At 39.7% G+C, this 27,052-nt stretch overlaps 2 protein-coding genes across 5 annotated transcripts in view; both read left to right on the top strand.

The window, feature by feature from the left end:
• The window catches only part of phf1 (PHD finger protein 1), a 43,914-nt gene extending 17,122 nt beyond the window's left edge, over positions 1 to 26,792 (top strand). Inside the window, exons 5-15 of one of the 3 annotated variants that reach the window (XM_088997699.1) lie at positions 10,375 to 10,469; positions 11,577 to 11,725; positions 11,805 to 11,900; positions 14,539 to 14,607; positions 14,697 to 14,820; positions 16,225 to 16,292; positions 17,718 to 17,849; positions 18,180 to 18,258; positions 19,971 to 20,086; positions 21,766 to 21,834; positions 22,613 to 26,792. In XM_088997699.1, the coding sequence (XP_088853825.1) occupies positions 10,375 to 10,469; positions 11,577 to 11,725; positions 11,805 to 11,900; positions 14,539 to 14,607; positions 14,697 to 14,820; positions 16,225 to 16,292; positions 17,718 to 17,849; positions 18,180 to 18,258; positions 19,971 to 20,086; positions 21,766 to 21,834; positions 22,613 to 22,895 (1,280 nt within the window). In that variant the 3' untranslated portion in view covers positions 22,896 to 26,792. Of the gene's footprint in view, positions 1 to 10,374; positions 10,470 to 11,576; positions 11,726 to 11,804; positions 11,901 to 14,538; positions 14,608 to 14,696; positions 14,821 to 16,224; positions 16,293 to 17,717; positions 17,850 to 18,179; positions 18,259 to 19,970; positions 20,087 to 21,765; positions 21,854 to 22,612 lie in introns of all 3 variants that reach the window. The other 2 variants (XM_088997702.1, XM_088997701.1) reach the window with 2 other exon arrangements.
• LOC148897002 (uncharacterized) lies at positions 1,053 to 9,341 on the top strand. Of its 2 annotated transcripts, XM_088997697.1 has the most exons (10): positions 1,053 to 2,911; positions 3,500 to 3,568; positions 3,746 to 3,778; positions 4,948 to 6,946; positions 7,056 to 7,124; positions 7,185 to 7,253; positions 7,322 to 7,390; positions 8,516 to 8,581; positions 8,753 to 8,818; positions 8,915 to 9,341. In XM_088997697.1, exons 2-10 carry the CDS (start codon positions 3,557 to 3,559, stop codon positions 9,151 to 9,153), a joined length of 2,622 nt encoding a protein of 873 aa, XP_088853823.1. In that variant the 5' UTR covers positions 1,053 to 2,911; positions 3,500 to 3,556; the 3' UTR covers positions 9,154 to 9,341. The 2 variants fall into 2 exon arrangements, with proteins under 2 accessions (XP_088853823.1, XP_088853824.1); XM_088997698.1 differs by lacking the exon at positions 8,516 to 8,581 and having other exon boundaries at positions 1,054 to 2,911.
• Positions 26,793 to 27,052: the final 260 nt, after the last annotated feature.

The following is a 27,052-nucleotide window of genomic DNA, read 5'->3' on the forward strand; positions in this document are numbered from 1 at the left end:
AATGTGTTGATTAAAGAAAGAGTAGTTGAAACGAGACAAAGAGTAGAGATGAGCATTTGTGAATGTGTTCATGCCAAATGTGAATGTGTTCATGCCATAAAGAATACGGCAGATGCAGTGCTATGTGACATTGTTGTTACTAGTTATTAAAAGTTGATATTGAACACAATTTATCATACCCCCCTTCAAAACAGACCTCAATCAAAGTTTAAAAAAAGCTGTGGCAATTTTGATCATCAGTTGAGGTCTGTTCTCACGCTCTAACCTTACTGTCTTCCCCTCCCCCACTCCCGCCCACTTTCTGCAACTGTCTGTCTCTAATTCCCATCCCCCACTCGTTTAGAAATCAATGAGCAGACTGCCAACAAGCTAAAAAAACAGTCACTGCTTTGGACATTGAAACTGTATCTTATGAATTGCATCTTATAAATAAATATTTTCATTGCACTTCCATCTTAGCGTTGGATAATTATGCTGCTCTAAGAATAATTATACATTTTCATGTGAGTTTTTAAACCATGATATTAAGTTGAAAAAATGTGTTGATTATGTTGTGGGTCATTTTTACCTGTATTTCTACAGTCAAATAATAGTTGACATCAGCAACAACTGCATCTGAGATCTTGTAAATATACTTGAAAAGAAACAACATATTTTCTATCCTCTTCTTTTCCTTTGGGCTTTTTCCTTCAGGGGACGCCACAGCAAATCGGTGTCCTCCATCTAACCCAGTTTTGTGCATCGTCTTCTCTCACACCAGCTATCTTCATGTCCTCTTTGACAACATCCAGAAACCTCCTCTTTGGTCTTCCTCTCGGTCTCCTGCCTGGCAGTTCAAGGCTCAGCATCCTCCTCCCGATATAATCACTCTATCTCTCCTCTGGACATGTCCAAACCATCTCAGTCTGGCCTCTCTGACTTTCTCTCCAAAGCCTCTAATATGGCTTGTCCCTCTAATGTACTCATTCCTGATCCTATCCAACCTGGTCACTCCCAAAGAAAACCTCAACATCTTCGGCTCTGCTACCTCACGCTCTGCTTCCTTTCTTCAGTGCCACTGTCACCACGGTTTTATACACCTTTCCTTTCATCCTAGCTGAAACCCTTCTATTACACACCACACCTGACAAATACTGAGGAGACATCATCCCCACAGCTTCAGAAATTTACTGGGAAGTTCTCCTGAAGTTTATCTACACATGGCGGTAAATTGAATTTGTCACGTGATATAATGACTTTGCAGTCTTTCATTCATCTTCAGTACCACATGCGTCCTCTGATTCTTCTCAGATCCTCCTCCAGGTAGTCTTCCAGGATAGACTTGCATATTCCATGCATACCTACATTTTACATCATAGGCTGCCCACATTTTCATGACATATTTGCCAGGTTTATTGAGCAAGTGCTGTCTGAAAGTTGTCAAATCAGATCACATGAGATGTGTGGAATTTCTTTTGAGACATTGTTTCTTGAAAGATTGGCTTTACATACTCTTCATCCCACAGACTTTCAGTTGCTTCTCCCCATGACCTGTGCACTCTGGCTAATAACTGAATTCCGTGGTATGCATGCAAGTCAGTCTGATCCAATGGCTTCAATTTCTCTTGAAATACATGCTTCCCCTCCAAATTTGTCTTTTCCTGGAGAATCTTTTCTATTGGCGAGGACATGGACAGCTGAAATGCCGATTGAAGAACATCAGGTGTAATTTTGATCACAACAGAAGATGATATTCTGCCTTGACTTTGGTGTGGTGATGTTGCATGACCATTTTATCTCACCATCCTTGTCCCCTCTGCGGCTGATGATTCCCGCTTTCCTTGGTTTTTATCGAAGAGAGAGACAGCAGTAGAACTGTCCTCTGTCATCCTTGTCGTTGGATGCATTACGAAACTTATTCAAACTCTGCAATGTAACTTATTTTGCTGTACATCTTGTGAAGCTTGTTTTTGGTGTTGGTTGAAGAGATAACATTGGATTGGATTGAATGGACCTTTATTCGTCTCGCAGTGGAGAAATGACATGAGGATGGTGACACGTCAAATCAGAGAATGTTCCTGCTCTCTATACATCTGGCTCTCTGGCAGTTAAAACAAAGTACTGTTCATTAAATATGCTTTTTTGGATATGAACAGCTGTTTGCCCACATTGCAGTGGATGGGTCAAAATGCTTTAAGAAAAGCTGTGTCAATTTTGATAATTATTTTTACCATTTGGTCATGAATGTGAGGCCTATTTTCACACTGTAAAACCTTCGGTTCAACTGTGTGACTGTCTGCAATTCCCATCCGCCATAAAACTGCACATACAAAAAAAGTCAATTGTTTTATTTTGCCTTGGGCATTGAAACTATGAAACTAACTACTATGTATATCTTATGAATGGCATTAAATAAGTAAATAATTGTGTTTCATAACACCCACATATCAGCGTTTGATAATTATGCTTCTCTAAGAATAATTATTCTTTTTCGTGTTAGTTTAATACATATAGTTTTATTTGCTGTATTTATGTTAGAGGTATGTGTGATTGGAGTTCATACAGTTTAATTAAAACACAATCTTGCTCAAAATGTATCATTCTCAGCCTTGAAATACAATAGACCTCAATCAAAGTTGAGTTGTTGTAAACCTTCACTGTTAGACAGAGTGACTCTGCATACCCCTCCCCCACGTATTAGTGCACTGAGACTTTCTGCAGGATGGCGCCCACACTTTGATCAAGCAATTAAGAGCGCTCAGGCTCCAGGACGCCATGCGCACTGCGCATGAACAAAGTTTTTTTTGCAGCCCCCCCCCCCCCCCCCCAGGACACTCTTACAGTGCGTGTTCATCAATTTAATAAACTGCGAGCGCACAACCAGCCCATCAGCCCAAAGGAGTGAACGAATAAGATTTCGGAATTAAATCAGGTAAGGAATTCAAGTTTTGAATATTTTTCTTACAAATGTGTCATTCTAAGAAATTACTACAGGATTCGAACTTTCGTGTTTTATCAGAATGAGAGTGAAAGCGTCGTCATGTTAATTGAGCAGAGAATAAAATGAAGCTAGACTATTGGGTAGTAATAGTGTAATACGTATTGAGTGAGAAGCACGTAGCAACGTAAATCGAAACTTAAGTCCGGTCAGTATTTCAGAAGTGCCCATGTGGTCCCAATCGTTGTCGCGTCGGGCCAGCCAATAGAACGTAATTTAAACAACACATTAATGTAGCACAAGCGAAAAAAACGCACAGCCAAATTTGGAAGCACGATAAAAAACAAATGGCACACAATAAAAACAAAAGCACAGCTACGGTGATACCAAATGACATTTGATTTATTTACTTTGACCACCCCTGGTCACGTGTAGAGGATTTCATTGTATTATGAGTTTTTTTTTAAATACCACGTGAAGGAGCGTTATTTGTTAGATCACATGATTCACGTTGAATGCAAATGATAACCCATTTGAGCTGTACTGATGACTTTTTTTAATCCCACCGCCTGAATTTTTTAGGTTATCAAAATATCTTATATTATTTTGGATAAGGACTTGGAGAAAAACATCAAGAAAATGACTACCCAGGTATGTTTCAGGACAATTTGGCACACTTCACTTTTCATTGGAATTGATAGTTTAGTGTAAATTAAATGCGTTATCAATTTGAACGTGACCATCATTCTTATTTTGTTTGTGTTCCGTTAACTGACATTGTTTTTCTTTAGCACCTGAATATTAATCTATTTACTTTTATTGCATTAGGCCCAGCAAGATGATGTCAACACAGCAATTCAGGTACATTTCAGTATTACTATTTTGTTGCACACTTCCATTTAATGTGTATCTACTGTGTATCTAAGTAAATATATGTATGTGTGCGTATGCACTGATTATATACAGCTATGGAAAAAAATTGAGCTCCATTGTTTCTTTAGTTTTTTTACTCGTTGTAAATGCTTCATACAGTAAAGGAATGTTTTCTTGGACCAAAATATTAACGACAACAAAAACAATTCAAAATACTTGAACACATGCACTATTGGATGAATTTCAAAGTTTTTCTAATGACAAAAATCACTCCATACATTCTTAACAATAGCTATGACGTTTTACTGTAAAAAATAGTGTATTTGAGTATTCCATAATACCTTTTATTTCAGTGATTCACTTTATACACTTTTTGTAGCACCAGACATGAAAATGAAAATGAACATAAAGAAAACATGGTGGTGTCAAATTTTCTTCCATGGCTATATGCGCCTGTGGTTACAGCCAAAGACAGTGTCTTACCATCTATGTAATGTAACGTTGCAAAAACACAACGTAAAATACAAATCAATTTCCAGAACACAAAGTACTTTGGACAAATTACTATATTGCGACCCCTTATCAACACAACGGTTATATGGATCAACAAAAGCTCTGCATTTAGGCTGAAAAAACTTATATTAGGTGAGATGCATATTGTCTACAGTATATGTTTGTTTAGCTTTTCGTTCTTTTCTGGCATCTTTTTAATGATAAATTGCAGTTGTGGCACTCTATTGGCCAGACAGAAATGAACATACGCTTTAATTAAAAACAAGACATAATACGCTGAAAGAGTTAAAATAAATATTGTAATTATATACAGAAATTGCCGATTAATAAATCTATGAAAATATTGGCCTGGGTACAGCTCACATGGAAAATTGTTTCCTCCGCAATCCATACCAGCCATCATTGTTATTTGTTTGCCGAATACTTGGAAATCAGTCTCTTATTGTGACGCAGCTAATTCGCTAAATGTGTAGTGGCAACTAACTACCATGGAGGACTTGTTAATATATACACGATTAATATTTTATCCCACAGGCAGTCCTCATTATGACCTATCTCATCGTATAAACATAAATCAGTACTACTTAGTAGTATTATTTGCAATGGTATTTTCTGATCTTTTTACTTTTTTATATTTATAACAGATGGACAATCCCACTGAAGAGAGCGATTTTTCTGACTTGGACAGTCATTCTGGATCAGATGTGGAATACAAACCTACCTATACATCATCCACTGATTCGAGTGTTGATGAAGAGATATCCCTTCCAAAGGTCAAAAATATGCCCTGTCATGACACATACAATGAAGACTCTACAAGTCAACAGACATATGAAGCAGACCAGCGTAGAGTCACGTCTGCAATTAGAAAACAAAGTAACCCATTAACCTATGTTCAAAGAAAAAACAAAAAACAAAAGATGAGCAAAGAAGATCCATCTGTAACCATAAAAACGTGTTCAAGAAAAGAAGGCAAACGTGTTTGGGACAAAAGGCATTATTGTTTCTACTGTGGCCAATCAAATTTGAAGATGGCAAGACATTTAGAAAGGAAACATATGGAATTTAAAGAAGTTGCTTTCGCGTTCAGCTTTCCATCAGGATCCAAAAAAAGAAAGTCCCTATTGGAACAGCTTCGGAACAAGGGAGACTTCAAACATAACAGCACGGTTCTAAAAGATGGACAAGGGGAACTTGTCACATGGAAGCAGCCAACCGATGCCGCCTCCACCGATGATTATTTGCCCTGCCCATCATGTTATGGGTTGTTTTTAAAAAAATGTCTGTGGAAACATCATTCAATATGTAGAGCAAGAGAGCTATGCAAAGACGACAAGCGAAGGAAAGGAAAGAGGGTCCAAAATATTGCTGCCAGTCTCCTCCCAACAGCCGCATCATCAGAGGGATATGAAACAATTATCAATAACATGAGACAAGATCCTGTATCGTTTCACATACGAAAGGATTTCCTAATTTGCAAGTATGGCGAATCACTGTATTCCAAACATGGCTGTGTCAAGTCCAAGCACCAGTACATTGCGCAACGAATGAGGGAATTGGGACGGTTCATGCTTATTGCTAAAAAAATGGATAAGACCATCGCGGGTCTGCAGGATTTGTGTACGCCTTTGAAGTTTAATACTGTTATAAATGTCGCAAAGAAACTCACTGCGTTCAGTCCAGGGAAAAATGAATATGGGAAACCCTCCACAGCTCTTAAATTAGGATTTTGTTTGAAAGGAGCAGTGGAAGTCCTTATTGGACAGACTCTGATGGAGGATGACGACCTGGCAGAGAGAAAGGCAAAAAAATTTCTGGAACTCCTCGAAAAAAACTGGAAAAACCATGTATCAGTCAGTGCTCATCAAACAATAGATGAAAAAAGATGGAATAAACAAGATGATATTCCTCTTACCAAGGATGTCATCACACTCAGGGACCACCTTAGAGTGGTTGAAGAGGAGGCAAAGGCTGAATTGACCCAAGGGATGAGTTTAAGTGCTTTTCGTAAATTGAATGAATCTGTTCTGGCACAAATGATTGTTTTTAACAAGCGGCGTGAAGGGGAAGCATCACGTTTGACTCTCGAGACCTACCAGAATGCCAGCACAAATCCAGTCAATCAGGACATTTTTGAAACACTTTCACCATTGGAAAAAGAGTTAAGCAAGCTCTTAACTCGCATTGAAGTCCGGGGCAAAAGGGGCAGAAAGGTCCCAGTGTTTTTTACAGAAAGAATGAAGGAGTCCATCAACGTTTTAATTCAAAGGCGACAAGATGCAGGGATACCTGCTGAGAATCCCTATCTTTTTGCAAGACCAGGTGCAATAACAAATATCCGGGGATGTGACTGTCTGCGCAAATTTGCGAAAGAAAGCAACGCAGAAAACCCTCAATTCCTAAGGTCTACCAAACTGAGGAAACAGGTTGCGACACTGTGTCAGCTGTTGGATCTTAGTGAACAGGAATTGGAACAAGTCGCAAGGTTCATGGGACACGACATCAGAGTGCACCGAGATTTTTACAGACAGACTGATAAAACTTTTCAAATTGCAAAAATCAGCAAGCTGCTTTTTGCAATGGAGCAAGGCACTGGAACACTTAGTGGAAAGAATCTTGACACCATTAAATTATCTTTTTCTGGTAAGCATTCACTGAAATGTCATCATATTTAAAAAAAATCATTTTGAGACTGGCATAAAGAAAAACCTGATTGTTACTTCTATACCTTCTTTCTTTCTTTTCTGCACAGATGATATACCCAAAGCAGGCTCTAGTAGCACCAAACCGAGAGGGAAAAGAAAGGCAAATGTGGATGAAGGTAAATTGTAAGATTAATAAGTATACTTTACACTAACTTTCAATCTTATTTTCTGCAAAGATGATATCCCCAAAACAGGCTCAAGCAGCACAAATTCAGGGGAAAAAAGAAATGAAAATGTGGATGAAGGTAAATTGTAAGATTAATAAATCTGCCCTGGTTAGGACTAATTTTCAATCTTTTTCTTTTCTGCACAGATTATATCCCCAAAGCAGGCTCTAGCAGAATCAAACCGTGGGGGAAAAGAAAAGAAAATGTCATTGAAGGTAAAATTGTAGGATGAATAAGTATGCTACTACTGTGTCTGCAGGCATCATTAGATTCTGATTTAAGAGTCAGCTTTCTGTGGCTGGGGGCGATGAACGGACATCCCAAGGGTTCGAATATCTCCTCTTTTTTTTTCACGGCCGTTGTCATGAAGTATGAGGTATCATGTAGTTCTCTTGGTCAACAAGAATGGGCCAGAGGTGAGGGAGCATTTGCTGACATATGGGGTCTGCAGGCTAAAAAAAAATACGACTGAGGAAGTTGTGATGAGATTGAAATCATAAGTAGCACAATACTCACCACACTTGACAGAATAACAATTTGTTCATTATTATTTAAAAACTTAGTGTTGATCGAACAGGTATATACAGTGATACCCTGGCTTACGAACTTAATTGGTTCCCAGACAGTGTGGAAGGCAAAAAGTTTGTATCCCAAAAATAATTTCCCAGAGGAAACCCTTAAAATGGGAATAACCCGTTCCCAGGTCCTCATAAAACATAATTTTCTACTTTCTAATTTTCTAAGCCTTAAAACTACACAAAATATACATTATTTTATGGATAATAAATGTGCTACGGTCTTATAATTAAAAAAATTAACTGTACTGTATAATAAAGTGGTTTTATTGACCTTTGTGATGGCTTGATGGAATGAAGTGGCCAGTTTCATCAGCATGAAACACTTGATGAGGAACGTAACCTTCTTCTTTCACCATCTTGAGGAATGATCCCTTGTAGGTGCTTTCTCTGTGATAATTGTATCTAGTTCTTCATGGGCTCGTTCGCGAACGACACATCACTCATTGAGGCAGCTCCGTGTACAAAAAAGTTTGTATGCCAAGGTAAAGTTCGTATGCCAAGGTAAAAGTTTCAAAAATGTAACGTTCGTAAACCGAATATAGAAAATGTCTTTGGTTTATTTCAAATGGTTTTGTATACTTTGGCAATCTAGTTAAATCAGGCCCTATCAATTTTAGAATTTGACCCCTTTTCAGACACAAGGGGGCCACTTTTTTAATTTCCCAGATGCATCCCTGTAGAATTCCAAATGATTCCTTTTGAAATGGCTCCCTGTCCCACCATAACAAGTGCAAGGTGTCATTTTGCTTGTTTTACTTTAAGGTGACGTGACAAAAAAACGAGCAAAGCGCTGTCATGGCAAACGGAAAAGAACTTCTGACTCAGATGGTAAACTGGAAGCTTTTTTTGGCTATTAGTCTTACCTTGAGGTATTGGTTCGCACTAACTTTTAATTTTGGATCCAGAAATATTTTTTTCTCTCCATAATTTAACAAGTTAAAATGCATGCACCGTATTTGCCCATGAGTGTCAAATTAGCAATGTCTCCTTTCTTTGTAGATTTGAGTCCAAGAAAAAAAATTGCTTCCAAAGAGCATGAAAATTCAAAGTCAGAGAAAAAGAAAGGTAAGTCTATTTATTTTATGTATATAATCCACACTGTAATGCTGCCACAAGTGGTCTTTGTGAGTATCATTAAATTGCAATTGTCATCATATTTAGGCTCTCCCAGAGTAAATTTGAGGAGACCGTGGAGTGAAGAAGAAAAGGCTGCTGTGGAAAAACACATGAAGAGACTGATAAAAGGGCATCAAGTGCCTGGGAAAGAACAGTGTACTGACTGCATTAAGAAAGAGCCGCAGACTTTGGCTCAAAGATCCTGGAAAGACATAAAGAACTTTGTCCACAACAAAATTGTGACACTCAAAAGAAGATCCACTTCTCGGGTTCTTCAGTTTTAATGATACAACAAATTTGTTTTGATGTGCATGCCTTTTTCTTCACAAATATGCACTTTAGTACATGTTCTAGTTTCTTACAAGAGTATTTAATTTTGTATTATATTCCCTTTTACTGTTGTTAAAAATGTTTTGCTTCAGGACAGATTTCATGTTGACATCATGTTAAAATAAAGTTTTAGTTTATTTGATTTGGTTATGGAAATTCATTGAGCAAAAGCATGGGTCACTTTACCAAAGTAGTTATGATACAGCAATCGACCAGACCAGCTTCCGGTTGATATGAACATATAAATAAGGAATTCCATTTATTTTAAGTTAAAACTATCAAGTTATTCATTAAACAGTCTCTCTCTCTCTCTCTCTCTCTCTCTCTCTCTCTCTCTCTCTCTCTCTCTCTCTCTCTCTCTCTCTCTCTCTCTCTCTCTCTGTATATATATATATATATATATATATATATAGTCTATATATATATATATATATATATATATATATATATATATATATATATATATCGATACTATTTCTATGCACGCACTGAGAAAATTACACACAAACAGGGTCGGATATATCGATAGTCCCGGTTATATCGATATTTTTTCGGACTCCCTTGAATATTGATATAACGAGACTTTACTGTATATATATACACACAATTAAAATACAAAATGTCTGCCGTGTAATTGTAGGTGATAATGAGAGGTAAAAGTTGATACAAAAAGTGGTTTGAAAACTCAACTGAATCAACCAAACAAAAAAATTAAATAAATAAAACGATGTTTCGAACATAATTCACTATATGAGTGAGGTCCCGGGATTTACCCATTCGGACCTCACTTGTCTAGTGATTCCACTCTCAAGTCCACTTCTTATTGCTTTGTTTTTTAAACAAGTTGAAGTGGGAAATGCAGTTAGGGGGACATCTAGTGTTCAAATATAACACTGGTTCTTCTCTAAACTTATCAGAAAGGGTGGTCCTCACTCCTGATGTGGAGTTACCCGGACCTCACAAAGTCGTTCAAACAGGAATGTGTGTGTATGTGTGTGTGTGTGTGTGTGTGTGTGTGTGTGTGTGCAGGAATGAGCCGATAAATACTGCTCCCAGGACACAAATAATCTCGTAAAGGGATGCGGCGTGACACTAAACCCGGAAACCAGCCGCTGTGCCATTATTGCCGCTCAGACAAAACGCCAATGAAAGCTTTTCTCGCCTCCCGCCCGCAGGTTACCACGCCGAGTGCCACACGCCAAGCATCGAGCCCGAAGCAGACAGTGAATCCTGGATATGTCGCCAGTGCGTCTTTGCCGTCGCCACCAAGGTCGGAACGCTCATCTCGCACTTGGCTACAATGCACAAAGCCCCGTCGCATACCATGCAGAAACAAAACAAAGCTAGCTTACGCTTGAGGATTTTCCAGACTGTGTGATTACTGTTGTGGTTGGCTTATTTTGCTCCATGACAGGGACGAAATATTAGAAACGGCGGGTATGATAAATGGAAGCGATTTACCACTGTCAAAAAACAACAACAAAAAAAGCTTTCTATCTATTTGAGTAACTTCCGAGGTGAGTGAACGCTGGCGCGTGTGGCTGCTGCTGCTCACCGACAGAAAAACTGATCCTGTGACTGTGAAGGGACCTTGAGAGTTTTGAAAGGCGCGTAGAAATCAAATGTATTATTAATATTTAGTAGCTGGCTAGCTAGGTAGCTATATAGCTGGCTATCTAGCTGGCTGGCTAGCTGGCTTTCTGGCTGGCTAGCGAGCTATCTATCTGTGTATCAGCTAGCTAGATTTCTAGCTTGCTAGCTAGTAGTTATCTATAAGCAAGTTAGCTAGCTTTATATCTATTTGAGTAACTTCCGAGGTGAGTAAACGCTGGCGCGTGTGGCTGCCGCTGCTCACCCACAGAAAAACTGTGACTGTAAAGTGACCTTGAGAGTTTTGGGAGGCGCTTATAAATCAAATGTATTATTATTATTTAGTAACTGGCTGCTTAGCTAGCTAGCTATATAGCTGGCTTTCTGGCTAGCTAGCGAGCTATCTATCTGTGTAGAAAGCTAGCTAGCTGTTCGCTATCTATAAGCTAGTTCGCTAGCTTTCTATCAATTTGAGTAACTTCCGAGGTGAGTGCACGGTGGCGCTTGTGGCTGCCGCTGCTCACCCACAGAAAAACTGATCTGATGACTGTAAAGTGACCTTGAGAGTTTCGAAAGGCGCTTAGAAATGAAATGGATTATATAATAAATAAAAAAAACACTATTACTATTACTATTACGACAGTCGTCGTTCACACTTTGCGCACACACTATTTTTTACTGTATAGTACACTGGGAATACCCACAAAAATGTTTTTTTTTTTTAAAAGCAACCAATATGGAAAAATTCATATCTCCCCTGATTATCAAATTCTTGCCCACTCCCCAGAGAGGCGGTGCCATTAAACGAGGCCGCTTTGCCCGCCTGATGCACTTCATGAAACTACGGCTGCCCTATCAGCTGACATCGTTGGATTGGGACCTGCAGCATTTGTCCAATCAACAGCAGTGTTACTGCTACTGCGCCGGACCTGGAGAGTAAGCGAGACCAAACGTATGCAAAAGTCTCACGGACGACGTAAATATTTGTATTATATTTTTTTTCGCTGTTGCATAGATGGAACCTGAAGATGCTTCAGTGCGCCAGCTGTGGCCAGTGGTTCCACGAGGCCTGCACTCAGTGTCTCACCAAGCCTCTCCTCTACGGGGACAGGCAAGTGCGCTGGAATTTGGGCCTTCCTTACACATGTACTATAGTTCACGTTAGCCTAGCAACAAAGCTAGCAGCACGACTCACACTTAACACATCCAAACTATGGCGGAAGAGAATTGGATTAGCCGATATTAGTCTCGCAGTGGAGAAATTTACATTTCACAGCAGCAGAAGTGATGAAAGTAAGAGGAAAGGAAGGGAAGAAGTAGAAAAACAAAATACAGGAGCTGCTGTAAAGGAAGCCACTTTCGAGGCGCCATCTTGAAGTCATGACAAAAATGACAACACAAAGACACAGAATCATTCAATCTTAAGAAGTTTCTGCACCCTTTGTTCTATGAAGCAGTTCTAAATGAAAGAGGAGAGGATCAAAGCGTTCTTTTCACTAGTGGACCAGGGACGTCATGGTGGAATGTGCGCGTCTGCTACAAGCTAAATGTTGAAAGTAAACCAGAAGCCGTAGCATCCATTGACGAAAAGAGACTGTCTCGCATCTCCTGTCCTACGTAAATCCGCTTCAATTCCAATCCGCGACAGTTCCGCATACACATTGACGCTCTTCTCTGTGAAAATGCTGCCCATTACACGTGTGCAAAAAAAAAGCACAATCACTCCAGAGCTGTCCAGTGATGACAGTCAAATGGCACTGACACTCCTCCCAAATCAAAAACTGTGCTGGCATATTTGCGCTGCTCAGCATACTCTCCTCCTTGATAAATGTCGTGGCTAAAAATGCTGAAAAATGATCCGTATCCGTTACACATGACGCACAACAACTCAAAGTGACAAAAGAAAACACAAAAGGCTCGTGGTAGCACTTGCTGACGGCTGCCATCTTGGATTTCTTTTTTTTTTATGGCTACATGCTAACCTTTTTAGCTTGTTTTCTCAACGGGCTCTGCTTCACTTGGACCACATTCAGAGAACAGAAAGGGCGATGACGAACGAGGAAGGCTTTGGCGTTCAGGCAAGCTAATAAAACGTATCCATTACGTTGGGATTTTCATTAGCCAGTTGGGTTTAACACCCGCCTTCAAACGCCGTTATTACGCAAGCTAACGGGTGGTAGTGGGGGGGTGGAGGGAGTGCTTGCCGTTGCCTTTTGATTGACAGTCAAAGGGAGAGCTAGCGTTTAGCGGTGGCAACTGCCAGGCGGATGACGGAGTGAGACGGAAGCCTGAGTTCTCATGCGGAATAGTAAACACGTTCACGTATGATGATGCGTGTTTCATTTGCAAAGCCCACCCCGCCAAAATCGCACAATATGACCTTCAGCTGATAGAAGGACTGATGCACTACAATGTTGTTGCCATGTCAACCGAGAACAAGGGTCAGGCGCTAGATAGTTGAAATAGAAGAAAGCTAGCAGCGACTTGAGAGAGGTGATCATCTGCAGTGTGAGCGGATAAGCGTAGCTGCAGCAGCCATTTCACAACCGCTTGTTTTCTGCTACGGCGAAGCGCAAAAGATGCGCATTTGAGTAGTTTGAGAGTAACGACAATGTCATGTTGAGATATGAAGCGCAAAAATCGAGATTGGATCGACGTTACCGTTCAGCAATTTTTCTTATTGGGCAACTTTGTTTATTTTATTTTTTTAACTCATTCACTGCCATTGCCGAATTTATTCGGGTATTGAAAAGCATGACGTGAAGCGCCATTCCCAAATTTGTTTGGGTTTTGTGTGTTTTTTTTTTTTTTTTTGGGGGGGGAGTGCTGATAAAGCGCCGGTCAGACCTCTGGCAATGTTTCCACGAGGGGGCAGCATTTGCCTTTTGTCCATGTTAGCGCTTTGTTACAGCTTCAGTTGTTATAGCGCTATATCAACCAATATAATACTAATAATACTAATAATACTCATACTATTACACATACAACTACTCATACTACCACTACCACTAATTATAATAATAATAATAATAATAATAATAATAATAATAATACTAATGATAATACTAATGCCAATACTACTGCTACTACTACTACTAATAATAATATAATAATAATAATAATAATAATAAAATATAATAATAATAGAATAATAATAATAGAATAATAATAATAATAATAATAATAATAGAATAATAATAATAGAAAATATAATAATAATAATAATAATAATAATAATAATAGCACCTTTCAAAACTCTCAAGGACACATTACAGTCACAGGGTATTTTATCTGTGGGTGAGCAGCGGCAGCCACACGCGCCAGCGTTCACTCAACCCGGAGGTCACATAAAGTAAAAACAAAAAACAAAAAAAAAAACCTAAATAACAAATAATATGACAACACAAAGACACAGAGAGTCATTCATTCTTCAGAACTTTCTGTACCCTCTTTGTGACATATCTATGTATTGTTTTGTATTTTGCCCCCATTTCAAGCTTAGATAACTCCAGACCCATATATCTTAGGAATTAACTTTGTCTGATGAAAGACGAGGTTTATTACGCCATGTTGAATGTTTATGTAGTCCTAAAACTCAATATTCCGTGGAATTTGAGTGAAAATGACCAAAAAAAAGTGGACATTTTTTTGCACATCGTCTGGCAGTGAATGAATTAATGTTGAGACATTTTCATACTGTTTATTTCATTGCTAATCTGAATTGACTGTTGTCTTTGCATTTGTTTCAGGTTTTATCAGTTCCACTGCTCAGTTTGTAATAAAGGACCGGAAACAGTCAAAAGACTTCCCATGACTTGGTGATGGTGGATTATTTGTTGATTTGAAAGTCCGGTCAAACTTCCGGTATATGAAATCGGTCATTTCTTGTCTTTATTTGCATTTAAAGGGTGGACCTGGCCCACTTGGTGCTCTACCACCTGTCCCTGTGCTGCAAGAGGAAGTACTTTGATTTCGACCATGAAATTTTGTCCTTCACCAATGAGAACTGGGACTCGTTGCTGCTGGGCACGGTACTGTGAATCCTCTACTTAAAAGTGCCATGATGAAATCATGCGAAATGCACCAGGCCTTTTATTTAAAGGACAACCGACGTCTCCGGACAAGTTGTGTCCATAATTTGTAAAATGGCTTCAAATGACTTCTACTGAGCGTATTTTACAAAGATTCCACCGCAAATAGCTATATTTTACATTTTAAGACTGGCGCTGAATATTCAGCAAGTCTTGTTTTTTAGTTGGTGACGAGTCCTCACCCTACGTCACAGAAGGAACACCCCTGACTGAGAAAGGACATACGTTGCATCACCTCAATGCATTTTGCGGTACTTTGTTTGGTCTGAAAAGTTTGTGTTGATCCGTGTTGATGGCGAAATTAGAAGGAAAACACATAAATAACGCAATGGTGTATCGTTGTATGTTACACTGAGACAACTATTAGATATTCGCTGACAAAAATTGCAAGGTGAAGAGTCAACCAATTTCCAACGGAGCTCTGGCGCCATCTTCTGCATTTTCTGTGACCCGGAAGACCTTCTTTAATCGATTGCAAACATTTATACTTTCCTCTTCAGAACTATTTGATATTCATAACTGGATGTGTAACAAGAAAGCATATTCTCCGAATCTGAAGCCATTGTTTTGATTCTCCAGCAATGCAAGACGTCTTAGCGTGACATCACGAACTGGGGGCGGGACTTTCTGAAAATGCCCAATTCGCAGCTCAATTTTTTTGCAGATTTTGGACACTTTAAGTCATTTTTATTGATGTTTTGCATTTGACTAAAAATATCATACTGTGTGTTTTGGGTATTTTAGATGCTACAAAATGTTTTTCTGATGTCAGTTAGGAAACAAAAAAGTGATGTCGGTTGTCCTTTAAATTATTATTTACTGTATATATTTTGGGGGAATGGACGTTTGAAGCCCACTAACTGTCATTAAAATTAAATTCACAGCTTTTAGAAAAGTGGCAATTTGGCATCAGTTAAAACAGACCTTTTGTTAATATACTTTGGGACGTATCAACAAAACAAACTGGCTACCATTTTCTACCCTTTTACCACAACAGTGAATCACTCGTTTACGTTTGTCTCAACCTACTTGACCATCCCTAAACTTAATTTGCGTGATTTGTTTTAATTAGCCCCTGAAAACGGATTCCGTGCTTCTTCTCTTGGTTCCTAATTATAATGCTGCATGTTGACAAAAAAAGCTCAGTGCTGCCACGTATGATGTGGCACAAGGAGGTACTACACCAAAGAAACCAAATTGGGACTTGTAGTGGTTGTGTGGTTGGGGGCGGGGGGACGCAACAATAAATATTTACAACTTGGAAAGAGTTTAAAATATGTTTTTTTCTTAGCATTAGCTTTTCTTTTTTGCTTGTATTAAGTGTTTGATTCTTGTTTGCCGCAGCTTTCAGACACACCGAGACAAGAGCGATGTCACAACCTCCTCAACGCACTCAACTCCCAAAAAGACCGGTGAGATGCCGACAAGTTAAATTCTGAAATGATTGGATTATCATTTGAGAATAAATTGATTCTTGGAGCTGCGAGGAACAATGATTTGGGTTCATCGATTGTTTGATTCGAACAGTAGAATCAAGACAGCTATGATATATTCATCATCGACTACTCCCACATTATATATATTTTTTTAATCCAGTCAACGAATTTCAAAGCATTGAATTTGCCGGCGAACAGTCTCCTCTAAAAATTGGTGACCCCGACGTGATATCGGGGTCAACACACAGGACATCGGGTACCCAGCAGGTTGACAAGTTAAAGGATAACCGACATCTCCGGACAAGTTGTGTCCATAATTTGTAAAATGGCTTCAAATGACTTCTACTGAGCGTATTTTACAGAGATTCCACCGCATATAGCGATATTTTACATTTTAAGACTCGCGCTGAATATTCCGGAAGTCTTGTTTTTGAGTTAGTGACGAGTCCGTACGTGACGTCACTGAAGGAACGCCCCTGATCCAAAAAAGGACACATTGCAGCAGTCCTTCCATCACGTCAATGCATTTTGCTGTACTTGTTTGGTCTGAAAACGTCGTGTTGCACCAAAAAGAGGCAGAAGAGGGCGACAAAGCTCCATCTAAGGAATTTATCAGCCTGTGGAAACGGGTTGATTAATTCCTCACATGGAGCTTGGTCACCATTTTCTGCCTCTTTTTTGGTGATACATTTCCCCCCAATGTTGCCTCAAAATGGCACGTAATAAATTTTTTAATCGATTGCAAACATGTATGCTTTCCTCTTCGGAACTATTTGAATCATATTCATAACTGGATGTGTAACAAGAAAGCATGTTCTATGAATCTGAAGCCATTGTTTTGATTCTCCAGCAATGCAAGACGTCTTGGCGTCACGACTTTCTGAAAATTCCCAATTCGCAGCTCAATTTTTTGCAGATTTTGGACACTAAGTCATTTTTATTGATGTTTTGCATTTAACTAAAAATATACTGCGTGTTTTGGGTATTTTAGATGCTATGAAATGTTTTTCTGATGTCAGTTAGGAAATAAAGTGATGTCGGTTGTCCTTTAAGGGGACAATTATCCACTAAATTCATCTTTTTTGTGTTGGCTGAGATCAATGTAAAATTTACATCTTGAATTGATATTATAAAAAGATAAATTATGGCTGGATGAACAGTGGATTGTGCAATTATTTTATTTTGAGAAGGTTGTTTCGTTCTGTCAAGAATCATAGAAACTATAATTCCTAACAAAGAGTAAAAAGGATACCTCCCAAAATTTCTTGCGCTATTATGACAAATGCCATTGCAACCTGTTTCTTTCTGGAGCTACAAATACATTTTATGCACCAAAGATTGCAAAGTAACATACTGCTTATTTATTTATTTACATATTCATTCATTTTTTTTTTGGGACAGGTTTGTCTCTGGGAAAGAAATCAAAAAGAAGAAGTGTCTTTTTGGGCTTCAGGTTCGAGCCCCGCCCCCAATGTCGTCAGATTCGTCGCCCCTCATCACCGAGCCGCCCATCAATATCTCCCACCGCAGAAGGTCAGTCAGCGTCTCATTTGGTCACAAAAACGAAAAGAGCAAATTTTCAATCTGGACGATTATGATTTTGAAATGGGTTTATAGTTGTGTATCTTGTTCACTGTGTGTCGTTGCTAACTCCGAAAGCGTTGGATGTCAATGAGAGGCACCGTGAAAAGTCATTGTCAATCCGTATTTCATCTTCACACTTGGGTGATTTACAGCCAAAATGGGAAACTGATTTTTTATCTTCTCCCTTGACGCCTGCCTACATCTTATTAGCATAGTAATGAATGTGTGTGTAGATGTTTTTTTTTTCTTCTTCTTTGATTCGGTGTGTTTACGTTTCAGCCCGCTGTCACTGCCGTGCCAGAGGAGGCTGTCCGGACCCGAGTCACGCAAATCAAAGCGCCGCATCACGGAGACGCAGGTCAGTGTCCGTGCTGTCCAAATAAGCCATCAATCAGTCCGACGCGGCTCGTTTGGCAGTCTAGGCGTGCGGCTCGCCGTTTCTCGCTCACGCTTGACGCTGCGTTGAAAACGCGGGACAAGTTCACGCTGAATATTTATCGAATAACATGACAAAATAAAATGCATCAGACTCACAAGAGATTCAAGTGATTGACCGTTGTGGACATTTGTATTCATCAAGTGTTCACTACCAAAGACAAATACATTTGTTTTTCTTTAGGAGGAAGACGTGGCGCATTTTCTGTGTGTGAGCTGCAAGTTGTTTGAAGCCAGAACTCGCTCAAAACAACAACCGGGGAATCTACCCGCTAACCTGTGATATTATTGGTTTTGCTCACTTGACATTGACGACTTTAGTCTGCGGTACTTTTGGTCACCAGCAGAGGGCAATATCACCCAACTTGACCCTTTATTAGAGTTGATGAATAACAGCGATAGCTCAGTTTACAATTTATTGGTTCGAAGAAAGTCTGTGTAAGGCGAAAAGTTCGTCTGCCAAACATTTTTTTCCCATAAGAAATCTTTAAAAATCATACTAATCCGTTTCCAGGTCCCCAAAAACAATTTTCTCCTAAATAAGCCTTAAAACTACACAAATTATACATTATTTTATGTGTAATAAATGTGTTATTTTATTGTAATTAAAGAAATAAACTGTGCAGTATAATAAAGTCGTTTTATTTACCTTCGTGATGATCGTTGGTGATGATATCCGAGTAAAGTTACCGTGCTTTCTCTGCGATAATACCTTCACTCACAATGTCCCCTGCTAGCTGCTTTTCGTTAATCCAAATCAACAGAAGTTTTTCAACCTCTTCTATTGCCTGAGACCGTTGCTTAGACAACACAGAAACACCCTTAGCCACACGTAGCAATGGTCGACTTAGCATACTGGGACGCTATTATTATTAGTAGTAGTAGTAGTAGTAGTATTATGGTTATGATTATTATGATTACTACCCAGGTGGCTGTCTAGTTGGCTACCTATCTGGCTATCTATTAGCTATCTATTAGCTATCTGGCTGGCTCGCTAGCTAGCTAGCTGGCTATTAGTTATTAGCTATTAGTTAGCGCTTAGAAATCTTTTAGTTTTTTTTTTTACTTTGTTATTTCCGGGTTGAGTGAACGCTGGCGCGTGTGGCTGCCGCTGCTCACCCATAGAAAAAAATATCCTGTGAGTTTAAAGTGTCTGTGACTTTAAAATGAAATGTATTATTATCATGATAACCGCACATCTCGTTTGTGTTTTTCGATGATCTCCTTCTTATGCTCGACCGTAATGTTCCTTGGTGTCCTCTTTGGCTTAACACTAGCCTGTGGTGGTGTCTTTTTCGGTCCCAAAAATAGAAAAAGTACTCCACTCGATAGCAAACCACGTCTGCACTCAAAGGGGGTGTGGAAAACTAGTCTGCCAGCCACCGTGGCGCTGTGTGGTTCGGTTCGTCCGCCGAAAACTAGTTCGTATGCCAAGATTACATTCCCGCGAATTTAATGTTCGTAAGGTGAAAGGTTCGTTAGCTAAAGCCGATGTATCACTGCATCTTGTTTGAGTCTTCACGTTTTTTAAGGCTAGCATGGCCATATTTGAAAATGGGATTGAGTGTTTACGCATTGAGTTGATGGACAAAGATAATATTGACAAGTCACGGTCTTGTTTTGTCTCATGTCCAGGATTGTCCAGCCCCGGTTTCATCCAACCCCATCGAGCTGCTGCCATGTTGCCACGGCTACATGGGAGGGGATGGTCTGTACGCCCCTGCCAAGCCTGAAGAGGAACTTCACCTGAGGTGACGTAGCTTTTATTACGTTTTAGCGGTGACTGGAGGGTTGAAGAGTGTCACTTGATCCGTTTGGCGCAGAGGACTGTACAACCTGGGATTATGTTACTGGTTTTAAAATATGAATCAAAATCTCACGGAAGATTCAGTTCAGTTCAAAGTTGCAGTGGAATTTGATGAACGGCAATTTGTTCAAATATTTAAAGAGCCGGAGCTCCAATGATCAGTGCAGTCATACTGTCCCACAGAGTGTGTGTGCACAAATGTAAAATTTCACAATTTGATTTCAGTCACTGTTTAGGGTTGAAAGGCATGGGAGAAGAAGCTGTTTCAATGTTTGTTGCATGGTTTAAATGGCACTTACCTGAAGAAAGGAGTCGCTGGAAGAGGTGGTGGGCAGGATCTGTGGGGTCCAGTAGGAATTTCCATGCTCTTGTCTTGGTTCTCCCGTTGTCCTTGAGAGTGAGTAGAGTGGTACCGATGATGAACTGAGATCACCAGAGTCAGGTTGGTCGAGTTTGAGGTGGAAAAACCTTTGAAGAGAAACATAGATTTCACCAATTCATACATTTTTAATAATTGTATAAAATAATTAACAATGAGAATAATAATACATTTCATTTATAAGCGCCTTTCAAAACTCTCAAAGTCACTTTACAGTTACAGGAAAAGTTTTTTTCTGCAGGTGAGCAGCGGCAGCAACACGCGCCAGCGTTCACGCAACCTGGAAGTAACTCAAATAGATAGAAAGCTAGCTAGCTAGCCAATAGATCATCAATAGATAGCCATCGATACAGCCAGCCAGCCAGCTAGCTATCAATAATAAGAATAAGAATAAGAATAAATTTCATTTATAAGCGCCTTTCAAAACTCTCAAGGTCACTTTACAGTCAGAGGATACGTTTTTCTGGGGGGGGGGGGGCACACGTGCCAGCGTTCACTCAACCAGGAAGTCACTGAAATAGAATAGCCAATAGATCGCCAATTGATAGCCATCGAGACATCCAGCCAGCCAGCCATCTTGCTAGCTATCTAGCCAGCTATCCATTAGCTATATAGCCATCCATCTCGATAGCTATCTGTCAGCCATCCATTGGATATCTAGCTAGTTATCCATAAGCTATGTAACCATCCTTCTAGCTAGCTATTAGCTATAAAAACAAGACAAATAAACACAGAAATAAAACATACAATACATCCTAATCAATCGTCACAACATCGTCAACACAAAGCAAAATAATAAACACAACAGGAACATAAAAACAAACAGTCTCGCAATCTTAACGACTTCCCCCATGTACTCTATGATGTTTGAATACAAGACAAACACTTTATTACATGAAGCAGTTCTAGATGAAAAAGGAGAGGATGAAAGCCTCCTTTTCACCAGTGGATCAGAGACGTCATGGTGGACGTGCACATCTGCTACAAGCTTTCAAAGCAAACAACAAGCTGTAGCATCCATTGACGAAACGAGATTGTCTCACATCTTCTGTCCCGCATAAATCCGCTTCAATTCCAAGCAGCAACAGTTCCACATACGCATCCAGTGACATCGCAACCAAAGCTTGGTCCGACTGTGAACAACATTAAATCTTTGGATTATAGACGTCTGCAAAAATCGCAATGAGAATAACAATAAAAAAACAAACGAAAAAAAAACTCTGACGCTGATTTTCCTTTTGCAGTTCTCCCCCGAAGCGGATGTACGCACTCTACCACACGGCACTTTCTCGAGGTCTCCATTCCTGCAACAGGTCTTTCCTCTCTACCGCAGTATGATTACACACATCTATTTTAGTAATCGTTTATTGTGGCACTCTTATTCATCAATTACAGTGAGACCTCAACCTACGAACTTAATTGGTTCCCAGACAGAGTGTGTAAGGCGAAAAGTGTGTATCGCAAAAAAATAATTTCCCATAGGAAACCATTAAAATGGGAATAATCCGTTCCTGGGTTTCCACAAAATATACTTTTTCAACTAAATAAGCCTTAAAACTATACACAACATACCTTATTCTATGTATAATAAATGTGCTATTTTATTGTAATGAAAGAAATACACTGCATTGTATCATAAAGTCACTTTATTTACATTTGTGATGGTCATTGATGGCTTGCTGGAATGGCGTTGGAGGTCAAAGGGAATTGCTGTTTGGAAAGAGAGGCACATTACACGAGGACTGTAAATAAAAAAATAAACTGTGCTGTAAAATAAAGTTTTATTCACCTTTTTGATGGTCGTTGATGGCTTATGGAAGGAGAGTCACCTTCCATAAGGACTGTTGGTAACTTAACCTCTGGTGCTGTTCGGTCGTGTGCTTCCGCCGAAGATCACTCCGCCAGCCGTGGTGGGTGTGTATTATGAAAATAGTGCTTATTATAAGGTTTAATTTTCAGAAATTTGACGTTTGTAAGACGAAACGTTTGTAAGATAAGGTGTTTGTAAGTTGAGGTCTCACTGTAATTATAAAAAAAAAAATCAAAAGATGAATCAACGATTAAAATCATAATCATCAACTCCTCCCCCAGCATGGACGATAGCTGCCGAGTAGCCCCGCCCTGCTTCCCATACCAGCTGACCTCAGGCCAGCACCTGCAACCGGGACATAAACAAGCAGAAGCCATCCTGCTACACGACTTGCCGCCGTACCCCCAGGCCGACGCGCTCGGTGGGGGCGGAGACGGGACGGAAGACGGACGCCTTCCGAGGAGTTGGAGCGGAGGCGAGGCGGTGAGAATCCTGGCCAGACGCGTGACGCCGGATGGGAAGGTGCAGTACCTTGTGGAGTGGGACAACGTGGGCTTGTACTGAACTCGGCGCATTGACTGAAAGGCACGAAAGAGGGATGAAAAGCCTGCGAAATGTGGCGGGTTGCGCCGCTTGGGTCTGTCCTAAGTCCTCATGCGTTCCTGGGATGTTTGTACTCCTGCCTTTTGGCAGGAGTACTTTGGCAAGCTTTTCAAACAGCTACAAATACTTCAAAATGGGATTTGTCCTTTTCTTGTACAGTGGTGCCTTGAGCTATGAGTTGAATTTACGCACCGTTGCGGCAAAACCGTCTTTAAGACTTGAATCAGGTGCCAGTTGCCTCCCCCCCCAACCTAAAAACCCAATAACAATTGATGTCACGTGTTCTGTGACGCTGCAAATAGCACTCTGTGATTGTATACTTTCTATAAAAATGTCGTTTACTAGAAATGAAAGAATGTAACTGTTTTTGTTGCACTGTGGCTATATACTGTAATCCAGACAGATAGACAGAAACTCAGTCATTCTTCGCAAAGGATAAAGAATATATATATATATATATATTGTTTCACTCTTAGCAGAGGATAACGCATGTATGCCCCTGAGGGTTAATTATTTTTGATACTCTGCCATTTGTATTCAAATATCTGTTAGCCCATCTGTAGCGTTTTGTATTTGTTGGAGACATTAAACTACAGGTAGCATCTGAATTACGACCGGCTCGATTTACGACCAACTGTACTTATGACCACGACCTCCAGACCCTATTTTAAAATTTGTAATTCTACGCCTGGCACCGCAACGCGCTAGCAGGCCGCCAACGCGTACGACAATTTAGCCAGCCAGCTAGCATCTCACTCTCGCAAAGCAATCGACCGTGTGATGGCAACAGAGGGGTGAGTTTGCGAGTCATTTAGCCTCCGAGTCTCTATTCAACATTTTGAATGTATTTCGACCATTTTGACTTACGACCGTTTGGTCGGAACGGAACTCGGTCGTAAGTTGGATGTTACCTGTAATTACACCTTTTGAAAAGACACATTACAAGTTTTTGTTCATGGAATCGAAAAAAGTAAATGAATAGAACGGCTCAGACGGGTTACTTGTATCTCAAGGCACCTCTGGGTGATGTAGTCAGCGGTAACTGATTTTTGCGACTCAAAATGGTCCGATTTTGTTCCGACATGGTACGTCTTAATGACCAAAATGCACGCGAGTATGCAGCGTCAGTGGTGCAATTGAGGCAGCCATATGCTACTCTGATTCAAAACAATTCAGAATTACATGTTGACTATCGGCCTACCTGCAGATGGAATCGTGAAATTGTAGACTCCGGGCCATTGTTAACTCATTCGCTGCCATTCCCGAATTTATTTGACAATTGAAAAGTGTGACATGGAGCGCCATTCCCGAATTTGTTCGGGTTTTGGTTGTTCTTGCTTGGGTGCCGATAAAGTGCTGGTCAGACCTCTGGCAATGTTTTTCCCTGTCACAAAGGGGCAGCATCTGCCTTTTATACATTGGCTATCTAATAGCTATCTACTCGCTGTATAGCTGGCTGGCTAGCCATCTTAGCTAGCTATCTAGCTAGCTATCTAATAGCTATGTATTACCTAGCTAGCTTTCTATCTATTTGAGTTACTTCCGGGTTGAGTGAACGCTGGTGCGTGTGTCAGCCGCTGCTCACCCACAGAAAAACTTATCCTGTGACTGTAAAGTGACCTTGACAGTTTTAAAAGGTGCTTATTAATGAAATGTATTATTATTATGATTATTATTATTATTATTATTATTATTATTATTATTATTATTATTATTTGTCCCCATTTCAAGCTCAGATAACCCCAGACCCATATAACTTAGCAATTAACTCTTTTTTTCTGCTGTAAGAAGTGTTTCTTACGCCGTATTGAATGTTTATGTAGTCCTAAAACTCAATATTCTGTGGGTCCTGCAATTTGAGTGAAAATGACAAAAACCCTGGCACATCATCTGGCAGTGAATGAGTTAATGTTGAAACCGGTCTACTTTTAATTTGAAAAACAGAGCTCAATATTTGGAGTGATTTTCTGATGAATGTCAAAGACCAAACCGGTCATCGAATCACAATCAAGTGATGTTTATGTCCTTTTTGCACTGTCAATTTGAAATAATTTCCTGGTATTGAGAGAAAGGATGCCATTTTTTTCTTTTTAATCAATTTTTTTAATTGAGGGAAAAAATAAATCGAAAAAATTCATCGATTTTTGGACACAGTAAAAAAACGTAACCAAGAAACAGGAAGTAGGCGACATATTTTTTCGAGTTCAAGCTGCACCATTCCAAAACTGAGTACTTACCTGCTAAAAAAATGAATCAAATCACCGGGAGCTAGTCCACTTATTGGATTATACCTCTGTTGAGATTGTAGCTCGCTTGACTAATATTTGATATATTTTGTCATACATTCACATTTAATCCAATTTATGTACGTATGTGTCTTTGATGATGATGATGATGATGATGATAATAATGCAGCCACATTATACTGCTGTTGTATTTCTCCTGTTGTCGGAAAATCGTTCTTTGGGTTGGACCAATCAGATGGCCTTGCGATATCAGACTCTTGACATTCCAAATGGAGAACAAATATTTTGTTTTTCAGGGCATTCCTTTTTTTGGCACTTATGCAGTCCATTTTTGCAAAAACACTGAAATGGGACATAAAATATGGCTGCCACTAAGTTTCTGATAGATAATATAAATGGAACCTTAAAGGACAACCGACGTCTCCGGACAAGTTGTGTCCATAATTTGTCAAATATCTTCAAATGACTTCTACTGAGCGTATTTTACAAAGATTCCACAGCATATAGCTATATTTTACGTTTTAAGACTCACGCTGAATATTCAGGAAGTCTTGTTTTTGAGTTGGTGACGAGTCCGTACGTGACGTCACTGAAGGAACGCCCCTGACCGAAAAAAAAGGACACATTGTAGCAGTCCTTCCATCACGTCAATATATTTTGCTGTACTTGTTTGGTCTGAAAACAACATGTTGCACCAAAAAGAGCCAGAAGTGGGCGACCAAGCTCCATGTAAGGAATTTATCAGCCTGTGGAAACGGGCTGATTCATTCCTCACACTGAGCTTGGTCGCCATTTTCTGCCTCTTTTTTGGTGATACATTTACCCCCCAATGTTGCCTCAAAATGGCACGGAATAAATTCTTTAATCGATTGCAAACATGTATGCTTTCCTCTTCAGAACTATGTGAATCATATTCATAACTGGATGTGTAACAAGAAAGCATGTTCTCCGAATCTGGAGCCATTGTTTTGATTCTCCAGCAATGCAAGACGTCTTGGCGTGACGTCACGAACTGGAGGCGGGACCTTCTGAAAATGCCCAATTCGTAGCTCAATTTTTTTTTGCAGATTTTGGACACTAAGTAATTTTTATTGGTGTTTTGAATTTGAATAAAAATATCATACTGCGTGTTCTGGGTATTTTAGATGCTATAAAACGTTTTTCTGATGTCAGTTAGGAAACAAAAAAGTGACGTCGGTTGTCCTTTAATTATGTCACAAACAGGCATTTTTTAATGTAAAATAATGTAAAAGTTTGTCATGAGAATATATAGGGTGGGTGAAAAGTTTCAAAGTTTCTATTTTCTACAAAAGCACCGTGTTTGATACGACACGTGCTATGAATATTTGAGTTTGGCAAGTGGCATCAAAAGAGACAAAAAAAAAAACGTTTCAATTGTTTTCTGTTGTGCCAACGCGGGAGACTGCTTTGCACGTTTCAACCCCTCGAGTAACTTTGTAGCTTTGTATTAGGGACACAAAAAGGGAGTGAGGTGGGTGACTGTGTGTTATGTACTTTAGTGTGTTTTCTAATGCTATGTTTGTACCTGTCAAGTGCTCGTTTTAGGTTGTTCTCTCAAAAGGGGGAGAGAGGGGAATAAAGACGCACATCTTGTCAAACTTGTAGAATATTGAAAGCTGTCATTTGTGTGTGCGTGTGTATGTGTGTGTGAAATATTTGGGAAGGGGGACGAGCTTGGAAGTGCTGCCAGGTACTTGCAGTGTATTTACCGGAAGTGGCCAGTTTCAGAAGGTCCCACCCCCATGTTCGTGGTGTCACGGCAAGACGTCTTGCCTTGCTTGAGAATCAAAACAATGGCTTCAGATTCGGAGAATATGCTTTCTTGTTACTCATCCAGTTATCAATATGATT

The sequence above is a fragment of the Hippocampus bargibanti genome, linkage group LG06 (genome assembly GCF_051943395.1).
Source record: "Hippocampus bargibanti isolate YZ-2025 linkage group LG06, ASM5194339v1, whole genome shotgun sequence".
NCBI classification, from domain to species: Eukaryota; Metazoa; Chordata; class Actinopteri; order Syngnathiformes; family Syngnathidae; genus Hippocampus; species Hippocampus bargibanti.

Coding starts and splice junctions, on each gene's coding strand:
- LOC148897002 (XM_088997697.1), top strand. Junction 7,125..7,184: donor AAAGGCAAATGTGGATGAAG/GTAAATTGTAAG, acceptor TTTTCTGCAAAG/ATGATATCCCCAAAACAGGC. Junction 7,391..8,515: donor AAAAGAAAATGTCATTGAAG/GTAAAATTGTAG, acceptor TTTTACTTTAAG/GTGACGTGACAAAAAAACGA.